At 38.5% G+C, this 21,006-nt stretch overlaps 4 protein-coding genes across 4 annotated transcripts; 1 reads left to right on the forward strand and 3 right to left on the reverse strand.

Annotated features, from left to right (window-relative positions):
• The first annotated feature begins 666 nt into the window (after positions 1-666).
• On the forward strand, positions 667-6,426 carry LOC131304873 (dnaJ protein ERDJ3B). The gene is made up of 10 exons (XM_058332325.1): positions 667-1,022; positions 1,119-1,267; positions 1,386-1,515; positions 3,307-3,418; positions 3,773-3,889; positions 4,198-4,284; positions 4,870-4,929; positions 5,016-5,093; positions 5,812-5,883; positions 5,980-6,426. Exons 1-10 carry the CDS (start codon positions 952-954, stop codon positions 6,136-6,138), a joined length of 1,035 nt encoding a protein of 344 aa, XP_058188308.1. The 5' UTR covers positions 667-951; the 3' UTR covers positions 6,139-6,426.
• Positions 6,427-7,632: 1,206 nt separating this feature from the next.
• Positions 7,633-10,488, reverse strand: LOC131305671 (transcription initiation factor TFIID subunit 13-like). Its single transcript, XM_058332427.1, has 6 exons — positions 10,365-10,488; positions 10,077-10,206; positions 9,915-9,952; positions 8,954-9,013; positions 8,626-8,700; positions 7,633-7,953 (listed from the first exon to the last, which is right to left on the reverse strand). The coding sequence occupies exons 2-6, from the start codon at positions 10,177-10,179 to the stop codon at positions 7,843-7,845; spliced, it is 387 nt and encodes a 128-aa protein (XP_058188410.1). The 5' UTR covers positions 10,180-10,206; positions 10,365-10,488; the 3' UTR covers positions 7,633-7,842.
• Positions 10,489-14,960: 4,472 nt separating this feature from the next.
• Positions 14,961-16,613, reverse strand: LOC131305350 (uncharacterized). Its single transcript, XM_058332400.1, has 3 exons — positions 16,254-16,613; positions 15,926-16,145; positions 14,961-15,388 (listed from the first exon to the last, which is right to left on the reverse strand). Exons 1-3 carry the CDS (start codon positions 16,463-16,465, stop codon positions 15,173-15,175), a joined length of 648 nt encoding a protein of 215 aa, XP_058188383.1. The 5' UTR covers positions 16,466-16,613; the 3' UTR covers positions 14,961-15,172.
• Positions 16,614-19,855: 3,242 nt separating this feature from the next.
• LOC131332441 (leucine-rich repeat extensin-like protein 5) lies at positions 19,856-20,353 on the reverse strand. The gene has a single exon (XM_058366664.1). The coding sequence runs from the start codon at positions 20,351-20,353 to the stop codon at positions 19,856-19,858; it is 498 nt and encodes a 165-aa protein (XP_058222647.1).
• Between the last annotated feature and the right edge of the window lie 653 nt (positions 20,354-21,006).

A 21,006-nucleotide genomic window follows, 5' to 3' on the forward strand; every position in this document is an offset into this window, starting at 1 on the left:
TTTCTAGTACTGTAGTATTAGACTTTTTCTTATCAAATAGTGTCGTTTTGGTACGTATGTCCTTTTCGAACATGTGTTCATACCCAATAACCATTCCTCTTACGTGCAACTAATTCGAGCGATCGCTTTGCTTCACTCTGTGTTGTATAGCCTCAATGTGACACCTCTCTGCATTACATAAATTTGCTTCTTCGAATTCTCTCGAATTCGAAGAACTACTATTTATCTAATCTAATTTATTACTAACCCGTTAAACAAGTTCTATACACAATCAATAATGCTAAGTCGCATTCTTTCGTTGGATGGCTAAATTGAGGTGCAAAGATACCGTCAAAACATACAAAAAGAGAAATCACGCACTATCTCATACGGACGGATCGAACGAGATGGCCATCACTATCTAAAACACACACGAACGGGACTTGAGACCGGCTCAAGTAGTAGGGCACTGCATATACCAGTCTAGCCCACTGGACCACTACTACATATATATTTTGGGCCACTTTGAGGCCGCCTGCGTCCGTCTCGTTAGTTACTAGTTGTTTACAGAGACCCAAATCGGTTGGGCCTCATCCCGGCCTTTCCTCAGCATAACTTCCCCATAAATGTACACGTGGCGAACTATGATTCGGTAGAACTACATCAAGGAATTCTCTTATTGGTCAGTTTTAGCAAGAACACGTTGCGAAGGGTCCTCAGTCGTTAGTTTGTGCCTTCCGTATTGACTCCGCCGGTCCACCGTCCCCCCGCGCCACGCTTCTCGTTTGTTTTTGAGAGGGGGGGAAATTGAGAACTCAGTTTTGGAGAGAGAGAGAGAGAGAGAGAGAGAGGTGGAATCAATTTTAACAATTCAGCATTCTTTTAGGTGTGCCAGTAGATCTGATTACAAACCCTAATAAATTTTAGAGGGGAGATTTGAAATCTCTCCTGATCATCTAGCCAAAGCTCTCTATGGCGCTTCGAATGTCAAAACTCTTGTTCCTACTCTGCGTTTTATCCCACGTTATCATCGCCATTGCTGGGTAAGGATCGTCTCTTTGACTTCCTAATGCATGCACGTGTGTTTATACATGTATTCACATAGATGTATATTTGACTGAATGAATGAATGTTATCAGGAAGAGCTATTATGATATTCTTCAAGTATCCAAGGGTGCTTCAGATGAGCAGATCAAACGAGCTTATCGGAAACTCGCATTAAAGTACCATCCTGATAAGAACCAGGGAAATGAAGAAGCTAACAAGAAATTCGCCGAGATCAATAATGGTACTAATCTATCTTTTATCCTAACCTTTTCTGTTGAGATTTTTAAATCGAGTTAGTTCTTTTGATCATATATCAAGTTATTCATTGACTATTTTTTGGTGGGGTGATTGAACACCAGCTTATGAAGTGCTATCGGATAGTGAAAAGAGGAGCATATATGACAGGTACGGTGAAGATGGCCTGAAACAGCACGCTGCCAACGGTGGCAGAGGGGGCGGCGGAATGAATATTCAGGACATATTTAGCTCGTAAGTTGGTGTCCTCTCCTGAATTATATTCCTTGTTTAATTGACTGGTTGTATGCTTTGAAACCAATCTAACATTAATAAGAAATTCGAGCTTGATGGTGGAGGGACAAGTAGTGGTCATTGACATACCGTTACTATATTGATAGTGGCTATTGAGATATTATCTCCAAACAACATGGGCCTACGCCTCCGGTGTAAGAAATAATTGAAGCAGTCAACCCTGCTGTATCGCATTTGTTCTTTAACAATGTTTAATTTCTGTGTGAAGGCCTTGAATATATTGTCGTATTGGACCCCCTAATATAACTAACTAGGCGTACATGAGACGTTGAGTAGCCCAACTAAGTTAGCCAAAGTCATGAATTGAGATGTATGACACTCTGCAACTGCATATAGCGTTAACAATGAAACAAATAAGCAATTTTCTGGGGCCCTTGCCCGTATTTCTTCATATTGCATGTTGTTTGACTTTGCTCGCATTCGCTTTTATTGGTGAAATCGACTCAATTCTATCATAGATACCTCAAATTTCATGATGGAGCAATGGAACACAGCTCAAGATGCGTCATTTCGTTGACAAACTGTCTTACACTCGCTGTCTTGTTTTTTAAGTCTATGTGGACACTAGAAAACATGCTTACATATTGATATGTGGATGTTATGTTTCTCACTTCTCTCATGTACTTCGTTCATTCTTTTCAAATTCCGTGCAAAGTTGTCAATCCCGTACCGGCCAGCGTACCGTTTTCACTATTGGAATGGTACGTACCGGTACCGGGCTGTATCTCGGTACCGTTCCGGATTTACCGCAATTAATATTTTATATATATCTACTAGGTTGCAAAACCATTTCCGAGAAACAAATGGCAGCAACAAATTATCCAAAAAGACTCAAAACAAAGTTATGAAACAGATCAGGATTCCATCGTGATCTTAATCGAAAAAAATCATATGTAATCCCATAAGTTTCTTTTAATTAGTTTAGAGCCCACAACTTATGTCATAAAAAAAAAAGAAGAAGAAGAAGGTAATTTTGTACCGTCCAGAATAGACCGGTATCGTCCGGTACATCTGGTATTGGCTGGAACCGGCCGGTATTTCAACCGGAACGGATCTTGAGTCTTTGTGTTGCGTTTAAGCACCGGTACGGAAGTCTTTGTGTTGCGTTTAAGCACCGGTACGGAACGGATTTCACAACTTTGATTCCGTGGGTTTCCCCCTGCGATAAAATCACAAGTCCATCATGGGTGGTTGGGGAATGGGAAATTTCAAGGCCGTATATGTGGCAGATGCGGATTATTTTGGTTTGGTGCTTCTTTCAATTGCCTCGGTCTACTAGGTTGGAAACGATGCCGTAATGGATATATATCCTTGAATACATTCTTGTACAAAGTTTCCCTGAGTTAGCAGGATCCCTTATCCTTGTAATTCTGGTTTCTTAAACTCGAAGACACTGTTATTTGTTTTCCTTTTTAGCAATCATAACAAGTCAGAATGGTACTCATTCTCTTGAAAAATGTTTTAGTACCATCAAACCTCAAATGGTCATTTAGCTCCATCCTGGCCTTCGTACACATCCATTGTTGTCAATACCTGCATTAGATGGTTGCTATTGCAAATTTAAGAATGTTAATTGTGACTTTTTGTTGGAGTCTTTGTGAATCTACCACTTCATCATGCTTGAATGGGTTGTTGTTGCTCTTTCTTCTGTAGTAGTAACAACTATTTGTCATGTGGAAAGTTTGGATCAATGATCTCTAAAACTATTAACTAAACGAAGTTCTCTTTTAGTTTTTTTGGTGGAGGTCAAATGGAAGAAGAAGAGAAAATCGCGAAAGGTGATGATGTTGTTGTTGAATTGGATGCAACATTGGAGGATTTGTACATGGGAGGATCATTGAAGGTAAGGAACATGCTTATTGAATTTGGGTGACAAATGTAGTGTTTTTGTTTTGGTACCTAGGGCCTGTACAATTGAATTTGAAAAAGTCCTCTTCGATGTCTTGCAGTAACCAATGTGTCACACCACGTTTACTGACTTGAAATTGGAATTACTTAGGAAATAGTCACCCTTTTTAACCCTTTATGAGATTTGTTTTGGAATTTAATATTCGTTGCCAGAACCAGACCATATACTCCGCATAAGTAAATATCACGTATTGGGCCAGTTCACTCCTTGTGCTTAGGATTTCCCCTTTTTTACTTCTCTTTTTGGTGTTTGTTCATTTTTGTGATGTGTTTAGTTGAAATTCATTAGGTTTGGAGGGAGAAAAACATTTTAAAGCCAGCCCCAGGCAAGAGACGCTGCAACTGTCGAAATGAGGTCTACCATAAGCAAATCGGTCCCGGAATGTTCCAGCAGATGACTGAGCAGGTGTGTGGTTTTGATGATCTTGCAAGAGAAACCTTTGTAAATGTCATTTGTTATCATTTTAATGTATATGGTCTAAAGTAGCAATGCTGCTGCTGCTGCTGCATAATGATTAGGTCCAATCATTAAGCGGTGGTTGTGATTTATTATTTTGGCAGTTATACTTTTAGTTATTATATATTTTTGGAGGTAGCAAGCACATTGTCCTTGCTACATCTTGCCGTTTCATGGCCTTTATTTCATTTTACCAGTATTCTGATGCAGTGATGCTACTGTTGGACTTCTTAAATTCTTTCATTATATCTTTTCAGGTCTGCGAACAATGTCCCAATGTGAAATATGAGAGGGAGGGGTATTTTGTCACTGTTGACATTGAGAAAGGGATGCAGGATGGACAAGTAAGGTTTCGCCGTCTTTATTCTGATTCGAGATATTTGACTTCAGTAAACGAAAATTCCACACTTCCGGCACATTTGGTTAAATGTCATAATCTCTTTATATCCATTCATGTGTCGGCTCCATCGTATTGTTGAAGCATGGAATTACTATAGCCGGTGTTCGAATTACTATAGCCAGTGTTCTTGCCCATACTCTAATGAGTTCCACTGTAATTTTCGCCCCCTCAAACTATCATAAATCTTGAGGGTTGTACTTATAGGAGTAAATCTAGGTGGTATTTTGATGTCTTGCAAAAGCATGATGGTTTGTTACAATGGAACGGTTTATGTGAAATGTAGATGTTTTTCTTGCCTGATTGCCACTTTTTAATTCAAGTCTGGAAACATCCCAAGTCAACCATAGTTGGTGGAATCTTTGACTAAGCACGCATTGTGATGGCCATCACATGATTTTGGATACATAGTTTTCTTCTCGCCATACTTGCGTCATTCCAACCTTAGAGGAGAATCACAAAGAATTTTATTCCCCCTCTTACATTTGTCCTTTTTCTGTATTGCACTCATGACTCACCATTCTCTTTTCAGGAAGTGGTTTTCTATGAAGACGGGGAGCCCATAATAGATGGTGAACCTGGAGATCTGAGGGTAAGATATTCATCTTTGGCTCTGTAGAAAACCTGCTGAAATTGTCTGTGAATCATATACTGACATTATGATCTACATTTCGGCAGTTTCGTATTCGTACAGCACCCCATGATCGCTTCCGAAGGGAAGGCAATGACTTGCACAGAACTATTACAATTACGCTAGTAACTCTCTCTCTCTCTCTCTCTCTCTCTCTCTCTCTCTCTCTCTCTCTCTCTCTCTCTGTGGTTTTGTGCTCGTATGGCCATAGAATTGATTTGTGTACCATAGCGGGAAACTTGCTTTCCTGTCTTATTCAAGTTAATCAACACTTCTTTGACACTGCCATGTGAGACCCATTACTTTGAAGATTGTTCCAAAATTCAGATATCTGAAAGGGTTACTGAACTTGATGGCACCTCTTCAATTACTAAGGAAAATGCTTAAAACCCCATAACCTTGCTTAGTATCATCTGGTGAATTTCTAAAACAGCCCCTAAAATGATGTTACAACTCAAGAGGATGAAGGGGAAAGAAGCGGGTATTAGGAAGGCACATGCGGTCATAATTGTCTGGCGAGGATCTCTAGTCAGCCCGTTCTGAAAAGCATCATAGAAGCTCTATGATGCTTTGAAGAAAGATACAAAGAGGAAAAGATAGTTGACTGGTCTTGAGGGAGTACTCAGTCAAAAGATATACGTAGGAGTTAATTGGGTGATAAAATCTACAAATTGCATAGCTCATTCATGATTTTGGTCCAAAATGTATCTAATTGGTCCTTATTTGACTGTTCATTGCAAAATTTGATTGAAAACCATGCATGGATACGTTTGTTTTGTCTTTTCCCTTCAATGAGTATTGGATTCTATGGAGTTTCATGATCTGAATTCTGTTTTTCTTCAGGTGCAAGCTCTTGTTGGCTATGAGAAAACAATTAAACATCTTGATGAGCATTTAGTGGATATAAGCACTAAGGTGAGCACCGTATGTTCTCTGATGCTTCTTTTCATTTGACTGAAATGAAACATTGCAGCAACTATTTGCTGATGCATTACTGTTTTCACTGCTCAGGGAGTCACTAAGCCCAAGGAAGTCAGAAAATTTAAAGGTGAAGGGATGCCATTGCACTATAGCACAAAGAAGGGTGACCTATATGTGACATTTGAGGTTATTTTCCCAACTTCCCTAACAGAAGACCAGAAAACGAAGATTAAGGCGATTCTCGGTTAAGGAATTGACTACATTTTTCTTGGGTACTCTTTACTAAGATGTTGCGGTTGTATTATTGAGGTCCATATAGAAGATACGAGAGGGACTTAGATTTCTTTTCTTCTACTTTTTTTTTTTTGGTTCCATTTAACGTGTAGCAAATTCAACCAAGGATATCTGTGCTGTGATAATGATCCAGCATTTTGTTAGGGCCTTCTTCGTATTTCTATTTTTGTCTATGCAAGGCATAGTTTCATTATGGTATGAAAACCTAGTGAATACAAGACACTAACGATGAAATTTGCGGAAGCTTTTGATCCTCTTTTGTATTTTTTCTTTTTCCCCTCTTGATTCTGAGATGTAGCTGCTGGTTGTGTTGGTTTTTTTTCTTTTTCTTTTTCTTTTTGGTAAGCCAAAGATTTTATTGAAGTTCAAACCCGATTTTTACAGGTGAATTCCCAGGCAAAACAAACCTACCAGAAGCAAACGCTGCACAGCAAAAGCCATAGCTCAACAACCAAAAGAGAACACAAAGAACAACAAAACAGAATCAACTCCTAGGAGCAAACAGTGCAAATTAACCTGTTTGCATCATATCTCCAAATAGGCCTCCAAGAACTGATCAAGGCTCACCCATCATTTGCAGTTCTGGAAACCAACTGATTCTCAGTAGAGCAAATCCCCTGAAAAATCCTAGAATTCGTCTCCCTCCAAATGTGGTAAAATACAAGCTGCTAAAGACAACTTGCAAACCAAGGTGTTGGAGAGTGTTTCCACCCCTATGCAACCCAGCCCATCTCACGTCATCTGTAAGCCCTAGACCCTGTCTTGGAACCCCATTATTTACTCAAAAAGAGGACCAAATCCAGGAATAATAGGGGCAAGCAAAGAACAAGTGTTCGTGTGATTCAAGCCCAACACCACAAAGAGAACAACTGGGATCAGCAGAAATCCCCCACCGGCACATTCTATCCCTAGTTGAGAGCCGGCCCAAAATGCTCATCCAATGTTTAACAGACCATCTAGGGACATGATATTTAAACCAAACTAATTTGAACCAATCTACTTTTGGACCAGAGGTTCTCAAATTACTCCAAACAGATTACACAGAGTAGGTGAGTAGGTTTTGTTAGCAGTCAAAGTCCAAAAAAACTGAATCCTCTTGCTGCAAATTAGGAAAGAAAGTGTTAGGAGTAGGAGCAATAATCTCCATCACCATTGGATTTCTTCTACTCCTAGGCCACCGCCAACCGTTAGGCTGTGCAATAGAAGCCATTTTGGCATTAAGGAAACTGCCCATATTAAAAAAAACTTTATCATCGAACATAAGAATGAGGGATCCAAGAGGGTTCCTGCCGGTAGTATTACTTATCTACCAGGCACGCATGGGCAAATGAGACACAGCAAAAGGCAGAGATCTATCATGCCATTGACTGAGTGAAGAGGCAGTGATAAAAGCTCTCACAACGTTATGCAAAAAGAGTGGTCAATCAATGGATAAAAGACAACGAGAAAAACATGAAGATCCAATTCAATCTTTTATATATAACCCATGCCAGAGCAATTGTATAGTGTGAATACCTATGATAAAAGTTTACCAAAACTCTACTCGAATTACTCAGTAGGGGTTTATACATAGTAAAGCAAAAACCTCTTCTCATGGATATAACTGAAGAAGAACTAGTATAGAAGAGAAAGGAAAAGGTTGATTCTTTCTTGTCCATATCATTCAATTGTTGCCAGCTTTTCCTCGTCTACCTCAAAAGCCTTCCTTGCTTGTTTCAGCTCCTCATTCATAGACAGCAGTTCTGTACAGCGGTTAAGCTTTGGAAGGTCCTACAAGGTCAATAACATAATAAAGTCAAGAGATGCCTGATGTAAGCATAAATCTCAAATATCAAAAGCAAGGAAAGGATGGATAACAGAGTGCCGTGTTCAAAGGTAACGTTAGTCTGCATGCATTCCTCACAACTGGGGTGATGGGCAGGCAAAGAAGGTCAAGCAAAAACTTCTTTTCATGAGAAAATTGAGACTTCATAACTTTGAAGTAGAATCAAGATCACATACATGTTGTCATGTGAGGTGTCCACACTTTCAATTTTAAAATCTGATATACCCAGTACTTCTAGAGTGGAGAGGAGAAACATAGGATAACAGTAGCTACTGCCTGTTTGCATAAAACACTGAGGAAACGAGGTCCCACAATTGAAGCACAAAACAAAGGGGAGAGGATCGAGTGGATTCAAAAGACATGTCATAGTGCTAGTAACAGAACTAATATTAATAAAATTTAAAATCAAAGGAAAGCCTTCCTCTGCTGTGAACAATATCTCCACAGCTCAAACTTTCCTTCCACCTCGTTCTAAAATTTTCATGTTTTTATACAGCGTTTGACTCAAAACCCACTCTAGATGCCACCACTATGTCCATGGAATAACCATTCTTTAAGAAACATAAGTAGTTGGACAAAACATAACTACACAAGACGACTGGTTTCCGAAATAGTACCTTCCTTATTAAGAACAAAAAATCATCTGTTAGAAGCTTTCCCCTTTTGGATGCAACATCTTGAGCTTGATGCACCTGCAGGAAAAAAAAAACACAGATAAGCTTAAATATGCTGTATCTTCTGAATAAAAAAACATAAATAAGCTTAACTATGCTGTATCTTCTGAATCCAAACAACGAACCAAAGAAAAATAAAAAAAACATAAGCAGCAGGGCTCTTGGTGTGGAGCTCCTGGGATTGTCCCCCTGGGGGAGGAGGATGGTGTTTGGAATCCTTTAGTACGAATTGCAAGTAATCAGAAAACATAAGTGAGGAATCACAACTTACCAGATCAGTTACGTACTCTAAAACAATGTCCTCCAGCAGCACCACAGTTTCTGGAAGCGGCTGATGGTACATCATAGTTAATTAACGAACAAAATCCATGATGTGATGGAAAAACAATACTATATAAAGAATGCATCAATCAACAATAAACAAGAATGCAATGCATTCATCAGCTATATATTAGGGAGACAAAAGGTATCAACCAAAAAATAGTGCATGCCATTTCCAATTTATGTAGAAGGCAAAACTTTGATTCAAGAATCAATACTGACATAAGAACACCTTCTACAGGCCATACCTATCAAACAAAACATTCATAGTAATATGCAATCTTCCCATACTAAACAGGGGAACAAACAAAGAGAAATAATAAAAGAACTTCCTTTTTTTCAGAAGGCAAAAAAAGTTTCATTAATCTCTGAAAATGTTACAAAGATTAATAGGAAATCTATAGGGATTCAGATTGAAAACCAAATAACACTCTTCCTATCTCATATTGCTTCACCAGCTCCCTCAATGATGAAGCATTAACACATTCTTATTGTGCGTCTTCCTAAATCTTTGTTAAACACAGCTGAAGTACAAGCATACAATGCGATGATACCTGTCAGTCATAATGGCCTCAAATGTAACCTAAGCTGGCAGTGGTGTGGCTCAGAAGAGGACATAAACTGTAAAGGCAGTGATCAGAACATCATACAAACTCAAATCCACCGAAAAAAACATACGCAGGACTAGCAAAGACACGAGTTACAACTCGTCATGAGCAACAAAACTGGAACACCTCAGCAAGCGGAGCAATAAAAAGGACAATTGAGGAAATGGTATCATTAGCTCCATGAGTACTATTGCGCGAAATCCTTGTGTTTGCCATATTTAAACAGATTTAGTGTCCAATAGTGAACAAGAACCAAAAAAAAACAATGAGAGATAAAGATAGAGACAGAGACAGTGAACATACGTTGGGATCATCTCCAAAGCCATACATCATGTGCTGCACTGTGAGATCCAATACACAGAGAGGGGGGAATAAGGAAAGAAAGGGACACACAAAATAGCATAAATTGGAAAACTTTGAGCAAAAAATGCTGTTTAATTCACAGTAAGAGAAGTAAGAACTCACAATCCTTCTGAAAAACTCCTCGCTTGCGCTTAAATGTAGCTTCTGCTGGCTGGGATGGCCCAGCTCTTACTTTTGAAGAGGGCCCTGCGGAAGAATTGTTCATCTCTCTACCCAATAGCTTCCCACCAATCTGTCGCTCAATCAGGAATTCAAGATACAAAATCACATCACATTATCGGAAGACCATGGAAATACTATACGAAAAAGGAACGGCATGTGCAAAACATAACCAATACTAGCACAACAGTGCCAGGCCTGGGCAACACAGAGAGAGAGAGAGAGAGGTACCTGTTCGTTGCCGAAGCTGCTGATATTTGTTGTACGTAAGATTCAGATTTTGGGGTGCTGATCGATTACTCCAATACCGATTACGGAGTATAGGGCTGCTATATATATATATATATATATATATATATATATATATATATATATATATATATATTGTCTTACAATTCTACCCCACATGTTTTGAACATTACAGCATCACCCCAATAAACTTCCAAAATCACTTCTTCTTTATTGACATTTAGAGCATGTACACCAATAGGTAGCTAAACTACCTTGTGAATACTCCCTCCGTCCCATGATATTTGTTCGGTCCGCAAAACGAAGACGTAAAAATAATACTATTTTTTTTGAAAAAAGTTGAAAAAAAATTCAACAATTTACTAGATCTCGACGAGTTCTTTTAACTTATGAAAAAAATTTAAATTTTTTCTCGAAAGAAATGCATTATTTTGTAGTCCTCGTTTCGCAGACCGGACAAATATTATGGGACGGAGGGAGTAGTTCACAATTTTAATTTACTTATCAACTTTTTCTTTCACAACTGCAACAACACTATCTATTTTACCTAACACCTATTAAAATATACATTTTCACTCTTTTTCTTTATTCTTTTTTTTTAAACTAAAAACCCCACAAAGCAAGAACAAAGAGGGAGGAGGGAGGCGTGAGAGAAAGAAACAATAAAATAAAGGCTGACTTTTGAACAGTGGTGAGTTAAAAGTACTGAACTACTATTCATAAATCTTTTTTACCTCCCTTTTTACATTAGCTAGTGCAGCCTACTTTTTTGTGTTTTCTCTCTCCAAAATAACTCAAAAGCCTTTTTACCTCAACTGATACTTGCTAGGATGGATATGCGGGTTCGAGCCATGAAAACTGCCACCGCCTCATCAAATAAAAAAAAGGCCTAAGTCATGGTGGAGGTTGGTGCCCCACCGAGGGACGTAGTTGGAGTTCAGGGGTATGAACAGCTTATAAACCTATAATGGAATAACATACAAAAACTCTGTTAACCTCTCCTGACAGTTGATGTATACAATATTGGAAAAAAAAAAAAAAAAGAACAGTTTTTTCTCTCTTTGTTATAATATAAGTTTTTTTCTTTTTTCCTGGTGCTTCATATATTTTTAATTTTTCTCCAATGCCACTTCCTTTGGAGCTTTGGAAAGAACAAAAATAGTACTAATAGAAAATACGATATTCAATATGGCTAGCATCTTTAATTCTTACTCATTTTATTATTTATATCCAAAATTTGAGTAAAAAATTTAAAAATTCATCTCCAATGTTATACCCATTTTCCAATCCATTATGAATTTTACCCATTTTCTTATCCAAATTTGGAGAGACTCAAACTCATACTTATTTGTTTACTTTCACTCTCATTAATTACAAGTGTGCCATTCAATAATAGATTTGGAGTGATGCTAGCCATACCGACCACCTCCCACCGAAATCGTACCGACGGCCACAGGCAGGTCGTCTCCGGCCACCCGGACAACCGATCCGAGACGTCCAAAAATTCTAAAAAAGAAAAACCGAAGGACCTATCGCAAGAATCAATGGCATCCGAGATGTGTAGGGTGCTTGATCGGACAACCCCTTTTTCGTGTATATACACGAAAAAGGGATGCTCAGATCAAGCACTTTACACACCTCGGATGCCATTGATTCCCGCGTAAGGCCCCTCGGTTTTTTTTTTATAGAATTTTTGGACTGCTCGGATCGGCTGGCGGCCGTCGGTACGATTTCGGTGGTCGGTACGTATATCATTTTCGATAGATTTGGGTACAAATATGAGTTTAACATTGAAGATATCTTACCCAAATTAAGCTTTTGACTCAAATCTCTACCCAAATTTAGGTAAAAAAGAGAGAGTAAGGATTGAAGATGCTCCAAGTCCTTCTCTTACACGGTTCATTTTCCCAATTCCTAAATGGGGCTGCCGTGACTTCACCGCCCATGTTAACTAGTAGTAGAAAGTTAGCATATTGCTCGGCTTACCTCGAAATATGTTTTGTTGTTTAGTTAATTCGTCAGTCAGTTAACAAAAGAACGTCTGCATGACTCTCTTTTTTCTTTTTCTTTTTTAACAAAGTAAGAAATTTATTCTTTGACTTAAAGTGATTGGAAATGGGGTGAATTGGGTTTGAAACCATGTGCATAGAAGTACAGTAGCTACCACTCCACTTGCGTCTGATGAACGCGCTTGTATAGTATCTTTTTCAGCTCATTGAAGTTAAAGTGCACGAAGGGTTCCAACCCTCATGTTGCAGTATCCAATAATTGTCCATCCATTTTTCCCCCTGAACCAGTGATAAAAGATGTTCAAATAGTTATTGTGCACACCTCGACTAATTTTTTGACAATTTGGTCTGAAACAAGCCAAGCCAGACAGCCATTACTAACTGAGAATTCATGAGAGAAACTATGACTATTCATCCTTCTTGATGTGTTTATGGATGCGCTCAAGTCTTCTAACATCTCTCTCCTCCACCATCATTTCCCTGCCTTCTGGATATGGTTATACGGTCAAAACTCTAATACAAGTGCTGCTTCTGATTGTGCTCACTGGTGGTTGAATTTTGCACGTATAATATTTAATGAATCTTCTTTACTTGTGGAAAAGATTAATTTGCTATGTAACGTAACGAATCGATCAAAAAGGGCGGTGGCAATACTGAACTATAACACCACAAACTGCAGATTTAGAGGAAACTTGTAACCTTTCTTCTTTCGCTGAACAGAAAAAACTAAAACACACAACTTTTACCTTTCTCCATGGGTTGAGATGCATTTCACGTATCAAGTCACCAGTCAAAAACAGTTTGCAAAACCATAACTTGTTACATACAGAGGGCCGTGGTCTCATCAGTCATCACAATATGTGTGGTTTATCTAGTTGGCTTGATCTTTGTAAAGACGTAAACGGATGGCAATGGGGGCAAGCATCGAATTTTACAGAGATAATTATGCATCCTTATTAAGGCGTCCAAGGAACCAGATACAGTTTCTAATCACCATACTATATTGTGCAGATAAAAAAAATTAATTTTTCTGTAAAAAAAAGTTAGATAAGAACTCTAGTTTGGGCTTATAAGATCCAGTTCTCTTACAAAACCAAAATTATACGTACGCCTCACTCAAAACCACTCGCATCCCTTGAGATGGTTTCTAAGTTCTAACCATCACACTCACAGGGTCCTCATACCCTTTCTGCAATGACAATCACCTAGACAATTATGCTTTTACTCTTTTAGCTATTGACTCCTTCGCCCGTTATTATATACTTGCGATGCACCCGAATCTTAACCCTAACCTAATCCAACCACCTCTACTCTTTGCAATCAAATTCCACACTCTTCTGCAACAGAATAGCTACCATCACTGGCACCATTTGTGTTGCCACCAATCACCATTCCTCGAAACCCCAAATTGTGCATCGCCATACCTGTCACAAGTTTATCACCACTAACCTATCGCCACAACTCACCATCAACGCAACAAACTCAGTGCCTCTGATCACCACCCCCCTCCACCAATCCCATCTCTATAGCAACCCCACAACTTCTCAATCAAAATAACCAAAAACAATGAAAGGTATGTAAATAGCCTATTTTAAAGGACACACTATGTACCTTAAAAAAGATAAAAATACAGAGACGGAAAAGAATTCTGAATTTTGGTTTCAACAGCATACAACAAATCGAACTCTGTAAGACTGTCAACCATGTCCATAGTGGTCCATAAAACATGGACACTTCCAAATTAGTCTATTTCTGGTTTCAGAATTGGTAAGAAGTTTATACTTACAAACTTTTATTTCAGGACGATTACATTTTCATGACTCAAAATCTATGCTTTCTACGCCACCTATTGGGGACATCATTTTGACTAGAAAACAAACAGAAAGCCACCATGATGAGTCTTTCACATGGATGCACGCACACCCCCTCCCAAGACTATAACAACCATCACAAGTTTTCCACTAAGGTAAAAAGATACAATATCATACCCAACCATACTGAGTATGTTGCCCACCTGTGATAATTATTCTTGCGGCTCTATTTGTAAGTACTTAAAATACTAACCAAGATCTAAATATGTTGCATTCTCAGGGTATCTGATAGGACGTTAAAAAGTAATTTTAGAAGGAAACATAATTGCTTTGCATGCTATGAAACCGTCAAAAAAAATAATAATAATCAATGAATATAGATCTCACTGTGCCCTAGTAGAATAATTCCATTAGGTAAATGCACATTTTATTTTGTAGAAGAATATTGCCTAATCCAGTTTAATTCAATAGCTTAGCTCAGAGAAGGTCATACACTTCCAAAATGGCTTTTGTTTTTAAATATTTTCCTGCAGTTCAACAGTTCTAGCGCATCAGAAAGCCTTGAGAAGAAGAAGAAGTGCATCAGAAAGCGCATCAGAAAGCCTTGAGAAGAAGAAGAACACTTCCAAAATGGCTTTTGTTTTTAAATATTTTCCTGCAGTTCAACAGTTCTAGTGCATCAGAAAGCACATCAGAAAGCCTTGAGAAGAAGAAGAAGTGCATCAGAAAGCGCATCAGAAAGCCTTGAGAAGAAGAAGAAGACAAACATTATTCACTCATGTCAATAGGATAACTTATTTACCAGACAGCAGCCATGATAGCCATGCAATTTCCCAGTAATAATAAACAAGTATTTTGCATTTTCAGAATATGTTTGCTTGGTCATGCATGACTTAGCATGCATACAACTAAAACACAAGAAACCATGCTGAGAATCCACCTCATCCCAATGCAGGGAAATTAGCACCATCTAGAGATTCATTTTGCCTGCTAAGTACCATGAGTGCACGGCAAGGCTACCAAAGGCCATAATATTAGCAAGAGATGATAAGCCGTGAATCATCCCAAATTTCTTGTTCATGGCTTTAAGCTTTGGGTTTACTTTTGCAACTTCAACGTTCTTTGACCATCCAACTTCCTCTCCAATTTGCTCTTCCCTCTCGACTTTGTGCCTCTGCTTCATCATCTACCCAAAAGAATGAAACTATTTCACGTACTATTCAAAATTCATTAAGAAACCAAAAGGTAAATGTAAACTCACTACTTGGAATGACCAAGAAGTGCCTTGTTTCAAAGCTGCATCAACTAACAGATGCAATATTTCTGCTCTCTTTTTTTCCTTGAACAACAGAGTCACATGCATACATTTCTAAACAAACTGCCATTGGCAATAAAAGAACAAATCAGAACCTAACATGAATCAATTCCAATTGCCGAAGACAAACAAACTAAAATGCAGTCTTGACATGCACGAGTAGAGTAGTGCAGTATTTCGGTAGAAACGTCACCAGCTAGGAATATTCAAATCAAAAGAAAACACTTAAGGACACGAATCAACCACTACCAAGTCTACAATCAGTCCGCGATAATATCTCATCGATGCAGTAAAAGACTCGTTAATAACTTAATTCAACTACATGTTCACGAACCTGATATTTGCATCTACAAACATATAGGAGTACTAATTTTCGTAACACTACTGGGAGCGGCGAGAGAATTTTACCTCAACGGTCATGGGTGTAAAGACGAAAAGATTGGCGAGGTTGAAAACAAAGGCTGAGAGAAGGAAGCCAAGCTGGTACTTTTCTGAAGTGGAAGCCGACTTCCACGGATGTAAATACCCAAAACACGTCACACATACAGCACAGCAAACCCCAACCATAGCGAAGTAGGCCGGGAACATCTTGCTTTGAAGATTCCCAAACTGATGCCTCGGTAGATTCCTGCAGTTATAATAATTTCGTACAGTACAAGGAAGAAATGTGCACATAATTATCGAGGAAATTGAACAAGCAAAAGGGCTAATTGGGGGTGCGTATAGGGACGAGTACTTGAACATAATGATGCCGCCGATGAAAGTGACCCATAAGGCGGCGCCGAAGGCTGTGGAGAAGCATAGGAGATGAGCCAGTTTGAGGTAGGTGGAGAGCTTGGGCGGTTGTAGGCCGTCCGATGATGATATTGATCCAAACTTCTCAGGCGAAAATATGACTCCGATGGCCAAGAAAGCTACCGCTGCGATGAATCGACTCATCCAACCCATCTTTTTCTAACCGCTGCGATGATTCTCTCTCTCTCTCTCTCTCTCTCTCTCTCTCTCTCTCTCTCTCTCTCTCACTGTGTGTGTTCTCTTGGAGACGAGGTTAGGTAGGAAGTACTACAACTTTCTTCTAAATCGTCGGCTCTGTATCTGTCTAAAATTCTAATTAATGAGTTTTTCGTTAATAAAGTCATTAATGGGCTTTGGTTGTATCGTTGAATTCAATTTGGGTTTTGAGCATTGTGCTAGGCCCGACAGAGAGTGGAAGCAACCAAGGCCCAAGGGCATCACCCAATAACAAAAGGGAAAATTACGGGCCCATGATATGTTTTGATAATTAATATCCGTCAATAACATGTTGAGAACATTTGTTAATGCTGAAAATATCATTGGTAGGTATCAATTATCCAAACATGTCATTGTTCGTCATTTTTCCATAACAAAATATTATTCCCTCCGTCCCTATTTAATAGGAAACGCTATGGTACGCACCCCGTACCATTCTAGGGATTGAAAATGAAAAACATGATGATATTTTAAGAAAACTGACTTTTATACTCCCTATTTTGACATCTATACTCCTTTTTTTGTCATCTAGCAAAAAAATTACATACACTTTTAACACTAAAATCCAAAAAAAGGAGTATAGGTATCAAAAAAAGGAGTGTAAAATTCAATTTCCTATTTTAATCCATATCAGAGAGCATATGGTTTAACTTAAAACTTTGGGAAATGCTCCAAAACAACAGGAATTGTACTAGTATTCATTGTCTTGACGAGATGAACCAAAAATTATTAAAAAAATTGAAAGATGTTGAAAAAATTCAAATAAGATGGCATTTTAGAATAATTAGATAGCTGTTTACTTTTTTTCATTTTTATATTTTTTTTTGCTTTCGGTCGTAATTTTATACTTTTTAGACTCATTTTGTCGAGATGAATGATTAATCGAAAAAATTACGACAAAAAGCTAAACCAAAAATTATGAAAAATAAAAAATAGGAGTACCAATTTTTTTTTTAGTTTTTAACCATTGAACCAACCCTACATTTGTACTCAATTGATATTCGGCTAACTTTGAAGAAAGCACTTATTTTACCTCAAAAAAAAATCACTCACTATATATATTTTTTTACTCCGGAAATACAAATCACTCACTATTAATGTGTGAGGGAAGATTTTAGAAACAATATATATATCATCATAACCTTGTTAACCCAAACACAAAGCATTTTCTAGTTCTTATGCCTCAGTTCATTTTTTCTACACATTTTCCACAACGGGAACAATACAAATGTATATGAAAATATAGGGCCGGGGCATCACTTGTTGTGTGTTATTGAATAATGACTTGTCATTTTCTAGGGAAACTGAGCCAGATTGAGCTGGGTTGGGCCGATACATAGCGGATTTTGGTGTGGATCCATCAGTATCCATATACGTGGAGAAACCCTTTGAAGAAGAATCTTTTCTCCGTTCCTTTCGACCGCACCCACCCGCCCTTCTGTATTACTCCTTTATACATAGGAGTTAGGAGAGAGAGAGAGAGAGAGGAGGAAATAGTCTAAATTTTTCTACCTAAAGAAATCAGTTTTTTTAAAATAAAAAAATATGTATGTATTAGTTTCTATAAAATGCCACGTAAGAATAGTAAGATTATAATATATGAATTTCTCTTATAAAACAGAAGGGTGTGGGGACAAATTGTTGGAACGGCTTAGATTCATTTGATCCAAAGGTCGTAGTGCATCCTCCCACTTCCCCGTTAAGTGCCATAGTTTTCACCTAAATCACACAACTGTCATCCCCTTCCAACCGGAATGCTTAGTGCCGTAGGCACGGGTTAGCACTAGTTTGTAAATAAATTAAGTGGTTTAAATTTTAACCTTTTTAAATCGATACGAATGTTTTATTTTTTATCATTTTACTAGGTGCACCTTCATGCACAGCACAAATGCATGACTGTCGAAGGGAACAAGTTTTGATTTAGGCTAGATATATCTTGTTTGTAATTTTAGAGCCGAAAGCAATAGAAGAGTACGAAAATAGCTAGGAAGATATATTATATAGATTGATGAAAGCAGCAAAAGCATTAGATGATTTACATACAGACCACATAGAGTGTAGTTTATTTATAGACGTTGAAGGAGCATAACACCAGTAAAGCTCGTAGTAGTCATAAATAGCAGTAGTCATATTAAACCACTCCTTCCTCTCTTGCAAGCTCTTCATCTGCTCTTTGTCCTGAGAAACATTGATGCGTCTGTAGCTCCAAAAGAATTCATTTTCATGTGCTCTATTTATGAGTAAAACAATACAATCATCAAACCCTAGATGCGTTTCTTGTCCTCCTGCCTTAACCAACCATGTTTAAGTTTAAAAAAAAACGATTTCAATCTAGGACTAATACCTTGCACAATGGTAATAATTTTAACGTAAGTAGCAATTGCATTCACATACTTAAACTTGTAAGCAAGTCGAATTTTGCACTATCATGCAATTATCTTTGCTAACATTTCAAAGTCGAGCCTAAATGAGTTAGTATTAAAGAAGCTCTTTAGAACTATGATTATGCTGAGCATTTGTACTATCCAATGGAGCCCTTTCACAAAAAATTATCTTAATTTTTTACCCCATTAGACCTATTCTCAAATATGAAATACTCAACATGTAAATGAAAGAGGTGGAGCGAAGTAGAACATGACAAACAACATAGCATACAATACCCCAACTAATCTGCTCACCCATGGATGGACTGCAATTGCGATGACATAAATATTTATTTGGTAGGCAGTAATTCGAAAGTGAAGTTTTTTTTCTTATTGGCCAAATCAGAAGTAATACCTTACATTAGCCATTGGGAAAAATATTTTCTGAATTCGTTGCGTGTTTCACATGTGATCTAACATTGAGTCCATCTTTCTGATGCAATAAATATTGCCAAATAAGGTCATCTTAAGCAATTCTATATGGTAGCCAAATCCCACTCGTAAAATGGATGAACAAAAACTACAATTATTCCGATAAATATCTCCTCATTTACATTTTAAATCCAAATCCTTACGTATTTAATTATTAAATAATTACTACACAAACTACGATTATTCCGATAAATTTACTAATCGCACAATTCTACACCTATACATGAATTTCAATACCACAATCCACCATAACTTATCATTTACGAAAGAACTAAACCATCTAATTTAATGTAGAGCCTGCCAAGAACTTTTCAATACAAATAGGACTAAAAGTTAATGAAAACAGGACTAAACATTAATTAATAAATTAAATTCAGGTCACCATCTACATAAAAAATTAAATTTTGGTACTATTTCCATTAAAATGCAGATTAAGGTTACGGGTTTCCAAAAAACTACCTCAAATGCGATTCTAAGCTTGGGTAAGTGTTGCACGGTGTTCGTAGGTCGCTGTGGTGATTCTGAAATCTCGAGGCAGCGTCCGGCGGCACTCCGGCGGGGCCCGCGGAGGCGGCGTGGGTGTGAAACCCACTGTACGCGGCTGTTTTTCTTTTTTTAAAAACGCTGATGGAGTGAGGGAGTTGCAGTGGTGGGGTTTCGAGGTGGGTGCGGTAGTGGTGGCGTCGGTAAACACCCTGACAGAGTGAGGGAGTTGCGGTGGTGGGGTTTCGAGTTGGGTGCGGTAGTGGTGGTGGCTGTTTGGTGGAGAGCCGAAGGACGGAGGAGACGGTGGTGAGGCCGAGAGGTGGAGGTGACGGGTGGTAGAGTTCGGTGGTGTGGGGAGAGAAAGGTCGTGGTGCCGTGGAGGAGGAGGAGAGGAGGGCGTTTTGGGTGGTCTTAGACCAGAGGTGATTGTGGAGGCGGGGAGGGGCATTGGGCCGGGGGTGATCCGGTAGGCGGGGAGGGGCATTATTGAAAAAAATAGCATGCCTTAGGCAATTGGTAAAATGGACGAAATCAAAGGGCAAAATTGTCCCAATTGAAAAATGACATCCCTCACACCGGTTCTTATTATTTAGGAGGAGGATTTGGATAATAGTATAATAGTTGAAGGGATAAAATCATTAAATTAAATTGATAGATAATTTTAGTGACTTAAACAGAGAAAAGGCTTTCTTAGGGTAAAAACCTTTAAGAGAGCCACGCGGAAAAACCCTCGGAATCGACCAGAGTTCGATAGCTCCGGCAGCAATCGGCGTCCGACAAAGAAAAGAACAGCTGAACAGGTACCTCTCTTTTTCTTACTCTCCGTGTCCTTCCACTGCTAAAATTGTTAGGAAAAACCCCAAAATCCAGAACTCACACACACCTCAAACAAACACAGAGAGACAATATTTACGTGGTTCGGGCCGTTCGGCAATTGCCTACTCCACGGGCAGCGGATTTCACTATAATGGAGGAGATTTACAAATCACTCACCAACCCCCAAGTGTATACCCAAACCCCACTCAATTGCTACTCTCTCTGATACTTTACAATATCAGATTACAAAGGTATTTATAGGGGAAGATGGCTGGTACAAATCAAGGAAGAGAATTCTCTCTTGGCTTGCTCTGCATTTAT

Source organism: Rhododendron vialii, chromosome 1a (assembly GCF_030253575.1).
Source record: "Rhododendron vialii isolate Sample 1 chromosome 1a, ASM3025357v1".
Classification (NCBI taxonomy): Eukaryota; Viridiplantae; Streptophyta; class Magnoliopsida; order Ericales; family Ericaceae; genus Rhododendron; species Rhododendron vialii.

Excerpts from the sequence above, each read along its gene's own strand:
- LOC131305350 (XM_058332400.1), bottom strand. The coding sequence starts at position 16,465 with ATGGGTTGGATGAGTCGATTCATCGCAGCGGTAGCTTTCTTGGCCATC. Across the intron at positions 16,146-16,253 it reads GGCGGCATCATTATGTTCAA|GAATCTACCGAGGCATCAGT; the intron begins GTACTCGTCCCT and ends TTATAACTGCAG. Across the intron at positions 15,389-15,925 it reads TTACACCCATGACCGTTGAG|ATGATGAAGCAGAGGCACAA; the intron begins GTAAAATTCTCT and ends TCTTTTGGGTAG.
- LOC131305671 (XM_058332427.1), bottom strand. The coding sequence starts at position 10,179 with ATGAACAATTCTTCCGCAGGGCCCTCTTCAAAAGTAAGAGCTGGGCCA. Across the intron at positions 9,953-10,076 it reads AGGAGTTTTTCAGAAGGATT|TGCAGCACATGATGTATGGC; the intron begins GTGAGTTCTTAC and ends TGGATCTCACAG. Across the intron at positions 7,954-8,625 it reads TTTTGTTCTTAATAAGGAAG|GACCTTCCAAAGCTTAACCG; the intron begins GTACTATTTCGG and ends TTGACCTTGTAG.
- LOC131332441 (XM_058366664.1), bottom strand. The coding sequence starts at position 20,353 with ATGCCCCTCCCCGCCTACCGGATCACCCCCGGCCCAATGCCCCTCCCC.
- LOC131304873 (XM_058332325.1), top strand. The coding sequence starts at position 952 with ATGGCGCTTCGAATGTCAAAACTCTTGTTCCTACTCTGCGTTTTATCC. Across the intron at positions 1,268-1,385 it reads ATTCGCCGAGATCAATAATG|CTTATGAAGTGCTATCGGAT; the intron begins GTACTAATCTAT and ends ATTGAACACCAG. Across the intron at positions 3,890-4,197 it reads TCCAGCAGATGACTGAGCAG|GTCTGCGAACAATGTCCCAA; the intron begins GTGTGTGGTTTT and ends ATATCTTTTCAG.